The sequence below is a fragment of the Marmota marmota genome, unplaced genomic scaffold (assembly GCF_001458135.2).
Source record: "Marmota marmota marmota unplaced genomic scaffold, marMar, whole genome shotgun sequence".
Taxonomy (NCBI): Eukaryota; Metazoa; Chordata; class Mammalia; order Rodentia; family Sciuridae; genus Marmota; species Marmota marmota.
The window spans coordinates 3,571,974-3,590,864 of NW_026000174.1; the positions used below are offsets into that span (position 1 = coordinate 3,571,974).

The 18,891-nt window shown below is 35.4% G+C and overlaps 1 protein-coding gene across 1 annotated transcript; it reads right to left on the minus strand.

Annotated features, from left to right (window-relative positions):
- Positions 1–774: 774 nt before the first annotated feature.
- On the minus strand, positions 775–7,736 carry Tmem126b (transmembrane protein 126B). Its single transcript, XM_015477348.2, has 5 exons — positions 7,584–7,736; positions 4,288–4,409; positions 2,466–2,659; positions 1,361–1,472; positions 775–1,091 (listed from the first exon to the last, which is right to left on the minus strand). The coding sequence occupies exons 1-5, from the start codon at positions 7,662–7,664 to the stop codon at positions 920–922; spliced, it is 681 nt and encodes a 226-aa protein (XP_015332834.1). The 5' UTR covers positions 7,665–7,736; the 3' UTR covers positions 775–919.
- Positions 7,737–18,891: the final 11,155 nt, after the last annotated feature.

Sequence of the window (18,891 nt, forward strand, 5' to 3'; positions counted from 1 at the left end):
TATAAGGCTTTGATATAAAGATGAATATGGTTAAGACAAGGAGAATGCACTGTGGGATTTATTCTGTAAGGTCTCATCAAACAGTGTTTATTTACTGAACTAAGAAAAATGTGTAGTTTTTAGAGTCTAAAGAAGCATTTGTGAACTCTCTATATATAAAGTTTCTTGAGGGCAAGAACTGAATTTTTACATCTTTGGTTCTTAATGAATGGCAAATATATGTGCAATAAACATTCTTTAAACTACATTGTAGGGCTGGGGTTTTAGCTCAGTGGTAGAGCACTTGCCTAATGTGTAAGGCACTGAGTTCGATGCTTAGCACTTCATAAAAAAATAAATAAGTGAAGTTATTGTGATCATCTACAACCAAAAAAAATTAAAAACAAAACTCCATAATGAAGATAATTTTTAGAATAACAAGAAACTAGTTAATATACTGAATGAGAGTTTACAGTAGAGGAAATGGGCAGGATGTTATTTTCATACCTTGCTTTCTTGTAACCTTCCAATTTCTCCTTTAGAATTTGCTCATATTATTTTTCCCCATAACTTCTCTTTCTGCTTAAGTAGTTAGCAGCCCTACTCCTGAATGCTCTCAAATTATGTATCTCTCAAACCCTCTCATTCTAACCCTAGCCCTAAGGACCACTTCTTATTCTATGTCCTGAGATATAGCAGGGACTTGATAAATATTTCGTGAAGAATATCTAACTGCATAGATCTGAGGCCCAAACCCATTTCCACATTCAATGAGGAAAGAAATATGAAACTTACTTTTATTTTACATTTACATTTATTGAATTACTAAATATTTACTGAGTATCAGTTACATACTAGACAAAAAGGACAGAAACAGTTACTTTTCACTCTTTCAACAATGCATAAACAATTCACTCTGCTGAGTTAGCTCATTCTTTCATTAATCTTCTTGTACAGTTTTCTCAAACATTCCATAGTGCTGTAGGCCAATAAGTATTCCAAATGCTGTCTGAAAGACTAGGGGAATTGCCATTACTTTCATCTCTGTTTGACAAAGTAGTAACCAATGTAATAAAACTCTTCCTTTTGGTGGCATTGGAACAGTATGATACCTAAAAATGAAAAATAGTTAATAATACCTCCTGGGAAAATATACCAAAATACAAAAGTTCATCAATCTTCCCTAAACTGATAATTTCCATTATAGGTTTAATCATGTAGATAGTAAAAAAAATTAAATGTTAGCTATTTGGAATATCAAACTATTGTGTTTCCATTAGAATGTATGATTGATATCTAAGGAATAAGAAGAGTCTATTAATCTAAAAAAAGAAGGAAGAAAAACAACAAAGGAAGAAAAGGAATGAACAGAGAAACTTACTTGACTGCTAGACGTCCATTTTTAGAAAAAGCTAATGCACTGGGATATAAAATACCACATGCTATGCCAACCAGTGAACTTCTCAGAACACAATTTTCCTTGCTTATATTACCTAGAGAACAAAAGTAAATTTAGTCTCTCTTTAGAATTCAGGTTAAGCACTGTTACCTCAAAGAGTAGTTATTTGTATTGTGTTCAACCACAAAACAGTAGAAAAGATTAGAAATTGAAAGTTGATGACATAGCAGACTTAATATATCATTTTAGAAATGGTTTTTACTTTATTATGTGGAGAATAACCTCTTATGTATGTGCTTTGAATAGAGGCAACTTCATAAAAGAATACTAAACTAGCATGCAGACACCTGGATTTTAGGTTAATACACATATTATCTACTCTGCGTCAGGTATGTGCTATGTGCTAGGGATATATAATGGTACATAAAATTTGAGACATTCTGACCAGTCTACCAGGAAAGAAAGACAAATAATTAAAAAAATACAAGTGTGTTCAATGCTTTGGAAGTAAAATGTATTCATAATTTATCTAGAAGTCTAACCTATCATGAGGGAATCAGAGGTTTCTCTGCGGAAAGGATCTTTAAACAAAGATCTAATGAATGAATTATAACTAGAGGCTCCATCAATTACTACCTGGAAAATTTAAGGTAAAATGAAGCAGAAAATAACATTAGAAGCCCATAGCATGCCAGATACTATGTTCGGCATTTAACAAAAAGCATCCTTTAATTCCCACAACAATCATGTGAGGTAAGTACTATTAATTCTAATCCATGGATAAGACAACTGAGATGATGAGAACTAGGATCTGAAATCATGTGCATAGTATGCCAATGCCTGGTCTTTTCTAAGTATATCATATTGTTTCTCAGTACTTGAACATGCATCAGTTTTGGTTACTTATTAACAATAATGCTTGACCTGCCTGATCAGGATTGTTGCGTGGATCAAATAGGAAACTATATGTGAATATCCTTGTAAGTGGTAAAGCAAAATACAAATGTAAGGGATTACTATTAGTATATGTTAATGAGTAACTTTATTTAGATATAACTACATTATATATTCATGAATTTAAATTTACCTGAATACAAAGCATCAGTTACAAGGAACTTATAAGTAACTATAGTGGATAAAAATGGAAGTGCAGTCAATGGTGCGTATGTCTTCAAAGCATCATATTTAACCTTGAAGCAGTATCTGAAAATGAAGTTTGCAAATATTCCAAAGAAACTAGCTGTTGTCCCAAGGAATACCATTCCAGGTACATTTAAGGTCCTAGGGAAAACAAAAGGAATGATTAAGTTTAACATAATATTCTCATAATAGATGTATCCTTTGCTCAATAGTAGTTGTTATATATTTATTCATCAAATATTTCCTTTTTTTTTTTTTCTTTTTTGGTACTAGGGATTGAACCTAGGGCATTTTACCTCTGAGCTACATCCCCAGACCTTTTTCATTTTTCATTTTTGCATGGAGCCTCAGTATGTTGCTGAAGCTGGCCTCAAACTTTCAATCCTCCTGCCTCAGCTCCCGTATTGCTGGGATTATAGGCATGCACCACTGTGCCTGGCCAGCATTAAATATTTCTTGAGCATTTACTATGTGAAAGGTATTTCTGAAGTGTCAAGGATAGGGTAGTGAACAAAACCAAACCAAAAAAGAAAAGAAATTCCACTCATCATGGAATTTGCATTCTAAAGAGAAGAGAGGATTTAGGATGGTTCCAAAATGTAACTCTTTTGTGACCATTAACTTGGACACAAATAAACATAAATATGTTCCAAGACAGCTAAATGTTATGGCTACTGACATACCTATTTCTAAGAATACCTTTTCTGCTATTAAAATAATTAATTTGCTTAAGGTAATCTACGAAAAAAAATTGCTTAGGCTATCTAGAAAATAATTATTTTTTAATTAGCCCAGATACTTTCAAAATAACTTGTCTATGATTTATAAAACTTCTTCCACACAGAAACTAATATTTTCTAAATAGTGGGAAAAAAAAATACACTTTTTCCAAAGTGATCTGATAGATCCAGTTTTACTAACTTGGACTCATGAATAAATCCAAAAAGTTCTAAAGTTAAGTATTAGTTGTCCTTTGACTTTATTTTTATTTTATTTTTTTATTTGTTCTAATTAGTGTGACTTTATTCTTGAGTTCTATTAATCTAAAAGCCAAATGGTAACTAAGACTGTGTATATCATGGAAGCTACATTCCTTTTTGCTGTACTTGGCACTGTGGTTGAGATTCATCAATCCTAAACTGATTTTAATCATAACTGCTCATCAATGAAATATAAGTACCTGCCAAATATTTTTCTCCTAATTACTTAATTTTTTTCTTTTTAGTTGTAGATGAACACAATACCTTTAGTTTATTTATTTTTATGTGGTGCTAAGGAGCAAACCCAGTGCCTCACACATGCTAGGCAAGCCATCTACCACAGAACTACGACCGCAGCCCCTCCTAATTACTTTTAATTAAAAAAATATTTACTATACAAATAATGTTTTAGCAATAATTCTGGGCATTTAAAAAATATTTTGTTTTAGTTGTAGTTGGATACAATACCTTTATTTTATTTTTATGTGGTGCTGAGGATCGAGCCCAGGGCCTCGCACATGCTAGGCGAGTGCTCTACTGCTGAGCCACAACCCCAGCCCCTAATTCTGGGCATTTTTTTTTAAAAGAAGTGAAAGAAATTATGCATAACCCCAATATTCTGACAATTCAGTATTTTTATCTGTTTCCCTCTAGTTTTATTTTTTAATAAGCTTTATTCATAACCAAGTCAATAAAGGTGACAGTTTCTTAGATAATCCTCAGAAACAACAGCAATACAAAAGATCTGCCAATGAAGTTAGTAACTTTCAGTACAGTTCTGTCTCTTACTTTTCTTTTCTAAGGTACTCGAATTTTCTTTCTATGATGTCGATGACCATTGGTCTTCTGAGTTTTGCATCTCCTAGAGAAAGACTGGGCTGACCATGCATATAAATTGCCATCTTGATGTCCTGGAAAACACAAAATTCCAGAACCATAATAGCTAATGATAAAACCTTATAAAATTCTACAGATTCAGACTAAAAAACATTTAGAGTTCAGTAAAGTACTGTCATTTGCTTTCATATATTAAGTGAATAATTCAATCAACATTTATTGAGCTCTTATTATTTGTTAGACACTGGCTTTTTAAAGTCACACAATACTTTAAGAAATTGGCAGAATTATGATCACCTCTACTTTTATAGATGAGAAAACTGAGGTTCAGAAATATTAATTTGCTTTGGGATTTAGTATAGGATAAGTGACTGAGATACTGAGTTTTTGTCTTCAGTACAATTTTCCCCTTTCATTCCAAGGAAGTAGCCAGTGCCCTCTCTGATCTACTTCTTCAGGTGGCAAAGTAGTAGTAGTCCCTTTGGTGACTACTGTCTCTTTCCTCTGTCTGTCATGAGCTCATTTTGGAGATTATGTTAAATTTCCTACAGGGGTAAAAGAGAGCAGAGATTGCTTTCAAGAATAAGGAAAGATAAAATCAGAGAGGGGGGGATACTGTTTCCAACTGGGAAGAGGCAGTAGATCATGGCTACCTTATTTTTTATGTTACACATTCAGTTCTTTAGTAGCACTTAGGGTGGAGGAAGGGTCTTAGTCAGAAGTAAGATCATGGCTACCTTATTTTTTATGTTACACATTCAGTTCTCCAGTAGCACTTAGGGTAGAGGAAGGGTCTTAGTCAGAAGTAGCTATATGATACATCACAGAGCCTGGCTTTATGGCACTGGGCTCTGGGGTTGATCCTAAGGGTCCTATGCCTCGAATGTAATAAATAGACAGTTGCTAACATCAAAGAACCATAAGGTTTTGGCTAGTAGTATCTTAACAGAAATCAGTGAGGAAAAAACCCTGGAGTCTCAGAAAGTATCCCCTGAATGTTCTGCTCTGGGTATTTGTATCTTTGTAAAAAGTTTTAATAATAACATTTGTTAAATATTGTGCCACTCTGGCATGGAGTTTAAGAGTTCTGTTTAATTTCATTTAGACAAGGAAACTGGGACATTTCTGGCAAATCCAAATTTGTGGCTTTACTATGTAAGTGGAAGGTCTACTGATGCAAAGTTCAACCTTTTTATTTTACCTTCTTCAGATTAACCAATAAACAGATAAAATAGAAAGCCCTTTACAAATCACACCAATCTCCATTTTAAAAAACTTTTACAGTCAAGGGCATTTACTTAATCTCAAATTTTAAGAATCCTAGGCAAGAGAATTAAAAATAGATTGATTAATGAATGCAGAAGATGATAAATCAGTGGTTTTCTGCCTCTAGCATGAACAAGAATAACACAGTACATTTATCTGAAATGAGCTCTCTTGAGCTTTCTTCTTAAATATTTGGATTCAACAGGAGTAGGGTGAGGCCTAAAATCTGCATTTTATTAGCACCAAAGACTTCTAAGACTGTGGTCTATGAACACGACTTAAACATTGCTGTAATACTCATTTGCTGAATGGGTGATATGTATCCAAACTAACTCTAACTAATGAAAGACCATATCCCCCATAGGATAAACACAGAAGTCCAGGACTCCTCTGAACCTTCTTATGGTGTTATAATACAATGAGTAATAATGGATCAGTTTCTTTCCCTGCATCACTGCAGAACTGCATTCAATCCAGAAAATTTTCTTCAAATTTTCTGGGGTTAGGAAAAAACCAAAAAGGTAAAATATTTAACAAATTACAGTTTTTCAGGGAATAGACTTAATCTTTTGTTTTCTGACACACTACTGAAAAAAGAAAGATGAGAGGGAGATTCTATACCTAACCCATCTACTGTACTATGAAGGTGGCTGTCAACATGATTAATCAGAAACCTTACATAAATTTTTTGTTCTGCAGTCATCCAATTCACTGAAGCTTACCAATCCTCCACCCAAAAGAAAACTTTCAGGCAATGTCTTGTTGTAACACCTACCCAGTCTATACTCTCAGCTCTGTACATGAAAAAACAAAAACAAAATAACAAGAAGAAGAACCCTCCTAAGTATTATGCTTACTAGAAAATAAATACTGAACTAATGAAAACAGGACAGCGAATATTTATTGAATGCTTAATCTTTGCAAGGCACTGTCAAAGAAGTGATTACTTTCATTACACTCTCATCCTTAAAGCAGATAAACAAACTAGTAACTTTCAGAAAGACTTTATTTTTTGCCGTGCTGGGGATTGAACCTAGGGCCTGTCGAATGCTAGACAAGCGCTCTACTACTAAGCTATACACTTAGCCTCCAGAAAGCCTTTTAAAAAAGTATTAAAATGTAAAGATTTTGCTACACCCAACATTTTACCTAAAAATTAACTAGGGAAAGATCACTCAACAGATCACCACACTTTTACCAGTAAGAGCGCATATACACACGCCTGTAATCCCAGCAACTGGTAGGCTGAGGCAGGAGGATTGCAAGTTCAAAGCCGGCCTCAGCAATTTCGGGAGACCTTGTCTTTAAATAAAATACAAAAAAGGTCTGGGGGTGTGCCGCTGTGGTTGAGTGCCCCTGAGTTCAATCCTCGGTACAAAAAAAAAGGGGGGTGGGGAGAGTGCGTATATGTAGGGTTATAGTTTGCAAAGCGCTTTAGTTTGTTGTGTTCTTATGTGTATTTCACTTGACCTTCAGAATTTTATCAACATTCACTCATCATTTATAGAGCCCTCAGATAGTCAATGTCCTTGGGAACTTAAAACCTACCGAAAAGTCAGAATAAAAACAGGGAATTTAAAGGGAGAATGAGGATACCATTTAATATAAGAAAAAGCAAACAACTGAGATAGGGGAAATGTGGGAAGGCTTCCTGGAGGAAGGAACATTTAAGGGAAAATCTGAAAAGAGAATTTGGCGAGGGTGGGGAGGGACAGAAGCCAAGGAAATATTCCTAATTAAAACAAGAGCCTATACAAAGTACGGAAGCAAAAGAAAATAAGCTGCAGATAATCAGGATTAAATTTTAGGTCTTCTATTTTCTGCTTATTTCTAAAGCGACTGGCGGCTTGATTATGCCCTGCCTCGTTGGGAGCTGTTCATTTGAAATGCTCAAATGCTGTAGGTGCATCATCTCAGAAGAGTCGGCCACCACTTAGAAGCGGTGGAAAGCACTGCCCTTACCACTAAGAATTTCTGCCTACCTCGGGCGCTTCTCCGTCTCCCACCGGCGTAGCACCTGAACCTTTCAGGTCAGCCCCAGCCTGTCGCCTGTGCGCCGCCATTTTGAAGGCCCACGTGACTCGCGGGTGGGCGGGGCCCCAGAACGCCCAGGGCGGGAAGTGGGGTGGTTTACCCTGCGCACCCCTTGCCTGAAGCCGGGGCCGCCCCCACCCAGTCAAAAGCCGCGCCCTCCATCCGGCCTGGGATTGGGCTCGGCGTCCAGAAATTACGGGCATTCATTGGCTTCAAGGAAGTCCAGGCGCCCGTGGGCCCGCCCCGCCTTGCCTGCCCAGTAGTTCCTCCCCCTGCTGTTTGTCAGCCTCCCTCCCTCTCATCCCACCCTGAGGGGAACAAGGGGCGGCTGGGCGTAGGAATGTTGCCGCACGCCTTTCTCTTCTCAAGGCAACCGGGCTAGCTGGGCACTAGCAGCCCGCTCCTTTCACAGTTTCAGGGAGTCGCCTCTCGGACCTGGCCCTTGTGTCACGGCTCTGGCTTTTCAGGCACCTCCTCCTCAGAGCCTCCAACCCTCCGCCCCAGCGCCGTTAGAGCAGCCCGACTAGCTTCCTCTCCCCAGGCTTTAGTCCCCTCATATTTCATCCTTTCGCCCCGTTTGGAAAGGGACCGGAGAAAAAATTTCCCCTCTTGTCTCCCGAGAAGACCCCTTGTAGTCAGTGTTTCGGGGGTAGAGGGTATTACGAAGAGGCCTGGCGCGCGTTCGTGTTGGTTAAATGCCCAGCAGTATCTCCCAGACCCGCAACCCCCGACCCTCCAGTCTCCATGTCTTAGAGAAGCCAAATTCGAGAGTTATATAACTTCTAGTGCTGCTGTTTCTCCTGACTGAGGAAACACTTCATCGCGTGGAGGGTGCAGGACATTTCAGTGCTCTCCTATATAAGATCGGGGTTGGGCAGGGGTGGCCAGCGGTGGCAGAGGGATGGCTTGTCTTTTCTCCAAAAGGAAGGTGGGTAGTTTGGAGAGAGATTGAGAGGGTGAATGTGGAAGGCAAGCAGCTGCACTCTCATTTAGTAAATCGAGGACCTTTTGCACAGCTTATGCTTGCATACCTAATCCTACTACAACGTCTCCGAAAACACCTCTGGGGGGAAGGTTTGGTTTTTCCTCTCGAACAGTCTCAGTGTTTTTCCTCGCCGGATAGGGAGCTGCTTGGATGCGAAGAGATGGCATGATGTGAATGACTCCAGTGTGAAGAAATCTGCTTCGCCAACTCATCCTGCATCAAGTGCCCATTGAGTAGCACTGTCACTTTAATGTCTCCATGCCAAGGGATTGCTTTCCTTCGTTTCAATCCTCTCGATTAATACATGGGAGGATCAGAATCAGAGGGGCATTAAGGATCAAGCCTTGGGGGCTTGGAGAGTGCAGAAGAAAAAAATGAAAGTGACAGCAAGCTGGACCTGTTTTACCTGAGGGGGTGAGATCTGGAACTTCTGGTCCATTAAATCAAAAAGGGCCTTTAAGTCTGTGTTCTGCCAGAGAAAACTGTTCAAACTCCGCACCTTTTTTAGAGATCAGACTCCAAGAGGTTTTTAAAAGTATTTTTTGAAAGAGGGAATTTAATATTTTCTCTAAGAATTGAGGATCTTTATCATCAACCAGTTCGTCTTTTAATTTGATCATTTATAAAGTAATGAGACAGCTGTCTAAATTTGGTTTGTGCCTTAATTGAGTTGGTCCTTGAACTTTCAAAAATGTTACTGCCCGAAGAGGAATTTTTATAACCAGCTTAAAAAAAAATAAGTACGTCTTTTATAAAAATTGAAAAACTCAAAAGTCATTTTTCTCTAAACACTGTGGGCAGTGTAGAAAGTTTAGCTGTGGAAAAAATACATCATTATTTTCTTTATCTGAAATAGAAGACTCGGCCTGGATTTCAAAATTGAAGGGTGAAGTGGTTTGCAACAGTTACCTGGCTCTTGGCCACAATCCAGCTGGATCAAGCAGAGACTTGAAAAGAGATCTTGAATCCTGTGGCAGTGAAAGACCCAAGAATGCCAGTGAAGAAGAAAGGTGGGCTATGAGGTTCCTATATAATATATGAATCTCCCTTTTCTTGGTTCTGGTATTTGTAATTAAAATCATATTCCATTGGAGAGTAAAATTTTGACTGGATTTGAGAAATTATTATAATAATATCTTTTCAGTAGCACATCATTTAGTAAGTTTTTTTTTTTTTTTGCTGTAGCACATCATTTAGTAAGTTTTTTTTTTGCTATAGCAAAAGGAAGTAAGACTATCATATTTAGTTATAGACATTATGATTTCATAAATCAGGCTGTCTGTATTACCATTTGTAATAAGAATAAAATGATTCGTGATCTTCTTTAGCTTGTTTTCTTAGATCATCAAACTTACTTTTAAACAATCTTTAAAAAAAGGAACATGTAGAGTGTAGCTCTTCACCATGAACTTAATATTTATTGAGATAATTATAGTTGTAAAAGATAGTAATTTTATTTTCACTGGAAAACTTATTGCTTTTTCATTTATTTTTTAAAATAGATTTCATATTTGTTCATTCTGTCACTTTTGTGATAAAGCAAAACTTTGGTAACTTGCACAACTTTGGTAACTTGACTCAGGCATTATTTAATAGCATAGTTGACAATTTCCTCAAATGAGGCACACACCTGTATTTTTCTCCCCTTTAATAGTTTTTTATACTCTTGAGTTGATCAAGATCTAGTTGGTTCCTGAAGCATAGTTTATTATATGTCAGGCCTTGGGGATTCAATTAGCCTAGATCTACCTCAGGTTAACTTTATTCCAAAGTAGTCTAGTGAAGCTGTTTTTTCTTTTTCTTTTTTTTTTTAACTTGATGCAGAAGATAGTATTAATTAAAAAGAGTTTATAGAAAGTTTTGAATAAAAATTTACATCAACACTATTGAATTTTACTCTCTTGGGCTAACATGGATCCAAATGTATAATTATATGAATTGCTACAATATGAAACTAAAGCCTCAACTGTAAGTTAAAGCACAGCCTGGCTCTGCATGGTGTTTAATGCTTCTACCTTTGGATATGGAAGATTCATTGAGAAAAATTGTAACCTCTGGGATGCTTTTATCCAAGCTGGTATGTGAGAGAGGGACAGTGATATATAAAACCTTTGAAACACAGCTGTGCTTTTTTGCACACTAGGATATAAAACTAGTGTTGTTTTCTTCCCCCAGTTCTTCCCTGTAGTCACTGAGAGAAATAAACTCTCTTTTGGATTTTGGAGCCACACCTGTTTAAATCTGACATGGTTGGTTTATCTGGAATAAGAATGGTTTTAGGAATGTAGGCAATAAACAATATGGCTATTTGATTTATTTACTCATTGTGTGTTGTTACTGTTTGTAACATTTCTCTAGACAGTCTTGTTGGACAACTTTGATATTTTGGACTAAAAGTTAAACACTGTGTGTGTGTGTGTGTGTGTGTGTGTGTGTGTGTGTGTTGGGGAGAAAGAGGAAGGAGAAACTGGGAAGGGAAAAAGAGAAGGAAGAGAGGGAAGAGAGCAAGAGAAAGGGATAAAAAGGTATGTGGAGGAAGCCCAATGAATATTTTCAGTATAAATTAAGCTAAAGGCTGATCTTACATTTCTAAAACCAATAGAACAAGTTTCTTAAAAGTTTCCACATTTAAAGGAACTCCTACAGAAATTGCTGGACACATTATTGAAAATTATAATACTTTAAAAACTTCCTCTTTCCTCCTACATTTTTCTTTCTTTCTTAAGAATGGATTGACATATAGATCAAAAATTTGAAGGAATCAACATGTTCTATGTAGCAAAGCAAGTACATATTTGTGTTATACTAAAACATATGCATTATGTAATTCACTTTATGAACTGATCTAGAGAAAAATAAGAAATCATTTCTTATTTTTAATTTCTTAAAATTGTTTGTATTCAGATATTTATTTTTGAAGACTATAACAAATAGCCAAACAAATTATTACATATGTATTACCTATTAATTGGCTAATCTTACTGTCTCTACTGTTTCTATAATCTAAGAAAAACAAATATTTTAGAGTTTAACCTAAATTTATTCTGCATGAAGCACTGCCATCATTTTGAATATTTTTCTCTTCATTGTTACTTATAGTAGATATAATGGAAAAGCTAGAGTTAATGTGATTTTAAATAGCAACTATATCCATTGGGCCAAGTGTTTATTCTTTGTTGAATATATTCTTATTAAAATGTAAAGTTTTCATAAGACATATTTCATTTGGTGTTCATTTTGTATACTGTTTTCAAAATTAAGAGATTTTCTCATTGATAACTTGCAATCATGGTGGGAGGTAAATTTCTGGGTGCTATTCTTGACTGTTCTTGGATAAGTTGCAACTGCTATGCTTCAAACCTTCTGTTTTGCTTTATTGGTATTACTTTTTATCTCTCCTACTTCAGCCTCCCCACATTTTTTATAGATCTCAGTTTTGTCAACAGAACTCTTCATTTTCTCTGTTACAGACTCCCCCCCCCAATAGTTGATTTTTATTCACGATTCAATTATCTACGGTAGTCACTTGATTTGCTACCAACCAACCCATTAGGACAATCTTTGACATAATGCATGAAAATTTAGAGCTTATCCAAAATAAGTTGTATTAGTATTTTCTGATGTGACACAAGATCATAGTGGGTTGTAAAAGGCTATTTCAATAAATTGAATCAATACAATTTTATGTTGAATTAACATAAGGAAAAAATTATGTTCTTCCTGGTGTTTTCAAGCAGGAAGTGGCTATTTTGAAGATAAAATATTATCTTTGAACACTGAGAGTTTTGAACAGAATTTGTGCTTCAATGGAATTTTTTTAGTACAATGCAGTTTCTTTTTTGAAGTTTTTTGTTCTTATTGTTATTAAATATATGAAAGAAATCATTGCATTTTAATACTTTCAGATGGATGCTCATTTCATTTCTGTTTTTTTTAATGTTCTATTATCTTCTTAACTGGTATAGAAGGCTGCCTGATGTTATTAATTTATATAACACTTTATTTCCTTCTAATACTTTTTTGCAACCATTCTCAATGATATTATTGAACATGTATAAACAGATTTTTACCATGAATTTCAAGCTAAATATTATCATTTTCATATTCATTTGTTTTGATTTTATACCTTTTTAAAGGAAGCTGAAGAATATTGTGTATTTAGAATTCTAAAGCATGATTCTCTCATATATCTTATGTACTCTCTTGAAATTGAAATTGTTGTTTCCTGGACTCACAGGCTTTTAGTCTTTGTTTTGGGTTAACTATATTCTTCATAAAAGTGTTATTTTTGTTTTTCTTTTTTATCTCCCAGAAAGAGAACTTAGAACTATTTTGCTTATTTCTTCTTTAAAATTTTCTTCTTTCATTATTTGTTTCCAGCACCTTGTGGGTTAACTAATTTATTTTTTATAGCATCTCACTAATTTACATTTACCTTTCATTATCTGTATTTTCCTTCCATCTGTAGATTTTTTTAAGTTAAAAAATTGTTTTTCAGAATCAATAAAGGGGAAAATATGTACCTGAATTTATTGACAGTTCCTGAGTGGCTATTTTATTTATTTTGCATACATTTTATTTATTTTGCTGGACATTTTACCAAATTTGTGTTTAAACTTTCATGTTTGCCATACTAGTACTACATCCAGATACCTTTTTCATTTTATAAAACTTCAATTTTTGTTTAATTTTTTTTTCTCACAGCTAATAAAAACAGGAGTTCCCAGAAAGGATTGAAAAAAATAGCTTTTCTCCCTCTTTGGTCCTAGGGATGGAACCACTGAGACACATCCCCAGCCCTTTTTATATTTTATTTTGAGACAGGGCCTTGATAAGTTGCTGAGGATGGCTTTGAACTTTTGAACCTCCTACTTCAGCCTCCCTTGCTGCTGGGATTACAGGTGTGTGCCACTGCGCCAGGCTGAAAAAATAGTTTTCAAAGGTTGGCAATTTCTGTAATTCACAGTAAAATAAATAACTTACTAAGGATTTTTTTTAGGTTTAAAATTCCCCAAAAGGGTCATCTTTTTTTCCTAAAGTTTTTTCAACTATATTAAGGAATAATTTATTCGTAATAAACTGCATCATTTAAAATGTACAGTTTGATGAATTTGGACAAGTTTTTATGTACCTCTGAAATCAGCACCACAGTCAGAATATAGAACATGTCTAATACCCACCCCCACTTCTGTATGCTCCTTTATAATTTCTCCCCCCATCCTTAATTCTCTATTCTCTATCTTGATGGTTGAGAGATTATTGGAAATTATGAGGCCACAATTATTATTATTTTCTTCTCCTCCTTCTCTTCTTCTTCCTTCTTCCTTTTCTTCTTCTACTAGAGATTGAACCATGGGTGCTTTGCCACTAAGACACATCTCCAGGCTTTTTTAAAATTTTGAGACGGGGTCTCGCTAAGCTGCTCACAGCTTCGCTAAATTGCTGAGGCTGGTTTGGAACTTGTGATCTTCCTCCCTCAGCCTCCTGAGTCCCTTGATTTATAAGTATATCAATGCACTTGGTGAAGCCATAAGTTCCATTTCTTTTCTTTTCTTTCTTTCTTTTTTTGATATGGGGAATGAACACAGGGGTGCTTGACTTGCTATCCTCCTGCTCCAGCCTCCCCAGCCACAGGGATTACAGGCAAGCACCACCCTGCGGGGCCATAAATTCTTAATATTGGGAAATATTCATTAATCTAGAAGGCATAAAGAGGGAGCATTCTGGATAGAGATGTAAGAGAATATTTTTGTGTTCAGCTACTGATTAGGAATATGCTGTGTAGCAAATCAATAGACATCGAAGTAAAATGATCTGTTAATAGATTTTATTTTACACATATTATGTATTGGGATAGTGTACAAATGATACACTAAGGAATTGGTAACAGATGTGTGAACTGTTAAGTTTTGGGAGAACTACTCAAGTGTTCCATTCAAAATAGAATATTTTATCTCTCCTTAGGCCTGTTATTACTTATTTTGGGGTAGAAGAGTATAGTCAGAAAATATACACAAAACATTGAGTTTTTACAATACCGAATTAAGACATTCAGTTCATTCATGCCTCTGTCAATAAATAAATCCCTCATTATTATGCAATATTATATCCCCTAAACTGCTAGAATACTATTCATTCTTAATCATATACATATATTCTTTTATGCTCTTACTTTTTAGCATTTACTGTTATTTCAGTGATTATAATTTTTTTAAGACTAAGGCTGAGATGCATAATATTTTTTTGTTGGGGGAAAGGGATCCGTTCCCTAGCTATGATTTCTGCTCAGGGATTTGTAGCGGTCAAGACTTGAGGGCTCTGTATCCTCAATGTAGGTTGCTGTGTCAGCAGAGGGTCATGAGTTTTACCCAGTCTCTTCTGTCCAGTCTCTTCTGTCTTTTCTTTCTGAATTCTAACTAGTAAGCTTTCTGCATGGGTTCAATTTTTATTAAGTTACTCAAAGCTATTTCAAGAATTATGGCAAGCACCTCCATTATGAAATAGTTCTTCTGACCCCATTTATTTTAGGATTTAAGATCAAGAGGAATATGAGGTAGAAAATCCTGTGAAAATGAATTATTAAATTTAAATGTTCAAAGATTATAATATTTTATATTTCATTTCTTCAGAAGACACTATGTTGCTAGCCACTAACTCTGTTATAGTGAAATTTTGAGACTTTATGGGTGGGGAAGGGCTTTCATTTTTGAGAGTTGTGACATGTTTATTTTCTAAAGTATAGTATGACTTGGAATAAACCTGTTATATTCTATTCTATTTAGAACCCCTTATAGGTAATAAGCAAGCCACAGTTTTTTAAAAAGTTAAGCTTATGTATGTACTTAGTGTAATAGCTTTACTTCTGTTTGTTTATTCAATCACTTTTCTATCCAACAAGGATTTATTGAGTGCCTGTCATGTGCCAGGCACTGTGCCAGATGTGTGTTTTGTGGTGGCAAGTGGTATTCGACCTCTGCCGATTTCTAAAATAGGGAGACATGTGAAAATAAACAGTTTTAATGTTGTGATATTGATATGCTGTGTCCTAGAAACAGGCGAGGAGGACTTAAGTCCATGTAGGGAAGATGTGATAGTTAAGATGAGATAAGAAAGATGAGTAGAAGTTTGCCAGTCAGTGTAGGAAATGGTAAGATAATTATTTTCTTTGCCTTGAACATATCTTGACATCCTATGTCATTTTTGTTGTCGTCATTGTCATCATCGTCGTCATCATCAACATCATTATCATCATCAATAACAGTAATAGTGTAGAAAAAACCTAGGCCAGTAGTCTGAAGACCTGGCTACTAGAAGAAGAGACAAGATCAGAGATGACTGATTTGGACTTTTGGTCTATTTTTGGTATGTAAGAAATATCTAGGTTGAGATGTAGCTCAGTGGCAGCGAACTTTGCTAGCATGTGCAAGAGCCTGGGTTTGTTTCCTAGTACTGTGAAAAAAAAAACATTTATTTTCTATAATTCAAATTTATTTATTTTTTTTTACTTGTAGGCATTGTTTAGTGGCTAAAATAATTCTAATCCTTCTTGAGATTTTCCCTTCTTCACTGGAATGGGGGAGGTGAACTCTGGTCAACCATCATCTATATTTAATAGCTTACCTCTTAGATATGAGTTGTTTTGTCTGGATAGTTCTTTCTGGTTTGGCAGAGATCTACTACTTCCAAGTCACATGCTTCTGTGTTTTTTCAATAATTTCTGGGTTTCTGTTTGCCTAGACTTATTATGATGCCATTTCTCTCTGGGGTCTTACTGCCTTCCAGGCAATGCTGATGGTAAATTAGACTTGATTTCTGCTGCCTTGGGATACAGAGACCTTTTTTGTGCCTTATGTCTCTTATTTGGTTTTTCACCTGTGGAAATCTCTTTTTAGACTGGCGAGAGCCTGGGGGAAGTCCCTCTGTCTTCCTATTTGTGAGAATCTTTCATCTCTGTGACAAATACTTATTGTGAAGATTTATGCTTTTGGAAAGCAAAATTGAAACAACTTAAAAATCGCTTTTGTTTTTTGTCCTGGCATATACCTCCCCAAGGCAATAAATGCTGAATCAATTATCTGCTTAACTAAGAAGAAAGGGAATGGGAAATTTTAGGGAGAGAAAAAAATTACTTTTTCAAAATGCCAATCTCCCACATTAAAATAGAGTTTATGTGCCTTCATATGAAATGCTACCAGTGGACCTGCAGAAATCATGTAATCCTTTGAACTCCACTTTATTCTTTTAAAAAGAGATTTGATGGGGCTGGAGTTGAAGCTAGGGTTGTAGCTCAGTGGTTGAGTGCTTGCCTAGATGAGTGCAGGAGGCACTGTGTTTGATCCTCAGCACCACATTAAAAAATAAATAAGTAAAATAAAGATATTGTGTCCGTCTACAACTAAAAAAATATTTAAAAGAAAAAAAATGAGATTTGATACCTCCCCCCCCCTTACTATGTGTTGTTCCTTTTCCTCATCCAATAATACACAAGAACTTCACTTTTCCAAAGCTAGTTAGTGATAAAATTAGGATGAGAATCTTCTCCAGTACTCTTTTGTGAATTATGGTGTTCTTTGAATAAGTGAATGCTATCATGGTACAACAGAGGGTTGGAATTCAGTGTTTTACATTAACTGGCTAAGTTATCTAAAGAAAATAAAAAGATTGAACTTTAAATTCCTCATCTTAAACATAAGTGTACTAATAATACCTCTTAGGACTATTGTGAGGATCAAATAAAGTTATCCAATCCATGTAAAATCTGTTTGTAAATGAGAAAGTGCTACACAAACACCAGCAGGATACTATTTTGACCAGGCATGATGGTACACACCTCTAATCTCAGCCACTTGGGAAGCCAAGGGAAGAGGGTCACAAGTTCAAAGCCAGACTCAACAATGTAGACTCTGTCTCAAAATAAAAATAAAAAAGACTGAGGGTGTGGGACTGAGGTTGTAGCTCAGTGGTAGAGAGCTTGCCTTGTACCTGTGAGGCACTGGGTTCAATCTTCAACACCACATAAAAATAATTGAATAAAGATATTGTGCTCATTAAAAAAAAAAAAAGACTGAGAGTGTAGCTTAGTGGTTAAGTTCCTCTGGGTTCAATCCCTACCACCAAAATTAAAATGACAACAACAAAACAAATGAACAACCAAACATTTTTTTGTGGGGGCAGAATCTCTTAGAAGGAGAAAAGTGTGTTCAGAGTGTGGATCCCCTTCCATCAGTAGTATGGAGTTAGCTTCCTGATTAGCTTTTGGAGCAACTCTACCCCAAAATGACAGTGACACATCTAATCCAAACAGAAAATGTCATATAGTAATATTTGTTATGAGTATTATTTCTCTTCCACAGATACAAAAATAATTTGTAAACCATCTAATATCTATAAATGGTTGTAGTCTCCAGGGTCTGCTTTAAGTCTGGACAGAAATTTTCTCTATTATATAAATTTTTAAGTTTTATTTACTTATTTTTCTTTTTGTTATAACTGGAATGGTGCATATTTCAATATTCAGCTGAGTTAAGAATTGTATTTAGCAATTTTCTATCTTCCTATTTATTACTCTATAACCTTAAATTTTCCCATCCTTTTCTTCAACAACATTCTATAAAATATTCTATAGAATTATTTCTATATGTTCTATTGAAAACATGACTTATAATTAAAAATATGACTTCTCTGAGAGAAATAATGTGAACCCACCAATTCATACTAATATCTTTTTTGCTTCACCAGGAGAAACAGTGTGATAAATAGGTGTTTGTTAAAGTGTATTATATTTGTTTTTGAAGGAATCAGTAAACTATGATTTCTAAGGACAGTGATAGAAAGGAGAAACACCATGATCCTTTCTTTTTTCTTTTTTTTTTTTTTAAAGAGAGAGTGAGAGAATTTTTTTAATATTTATTTTTTAGCTTTCGGCAGACACAACATCTTTTTTTTTTTTTATTGGTTGTTCAAAACATTATAAAGCTCTTGACATATCATATTTCATACATTAGATTCAAGTTGGTTATGAACTCCCAATTTTACCCCAAATACAGATTGCAGAATCACATCAGTTACACATCCACAGTTTTACATAATGCCCTATTAGTAACTGTTGTATTCTGCTACCTTTCCTATCCTCTACCATCCCCCCTCCCTCCCCTCCCATCTTCTCTCTCTACCCCATCCACTGTAATTCATATCTCTCCTTGTTTATTTTCCCATTCCCCTCACAACCTCTTATATGTAATTTTGTATAACTATGAGGGTCTCCTTCCATT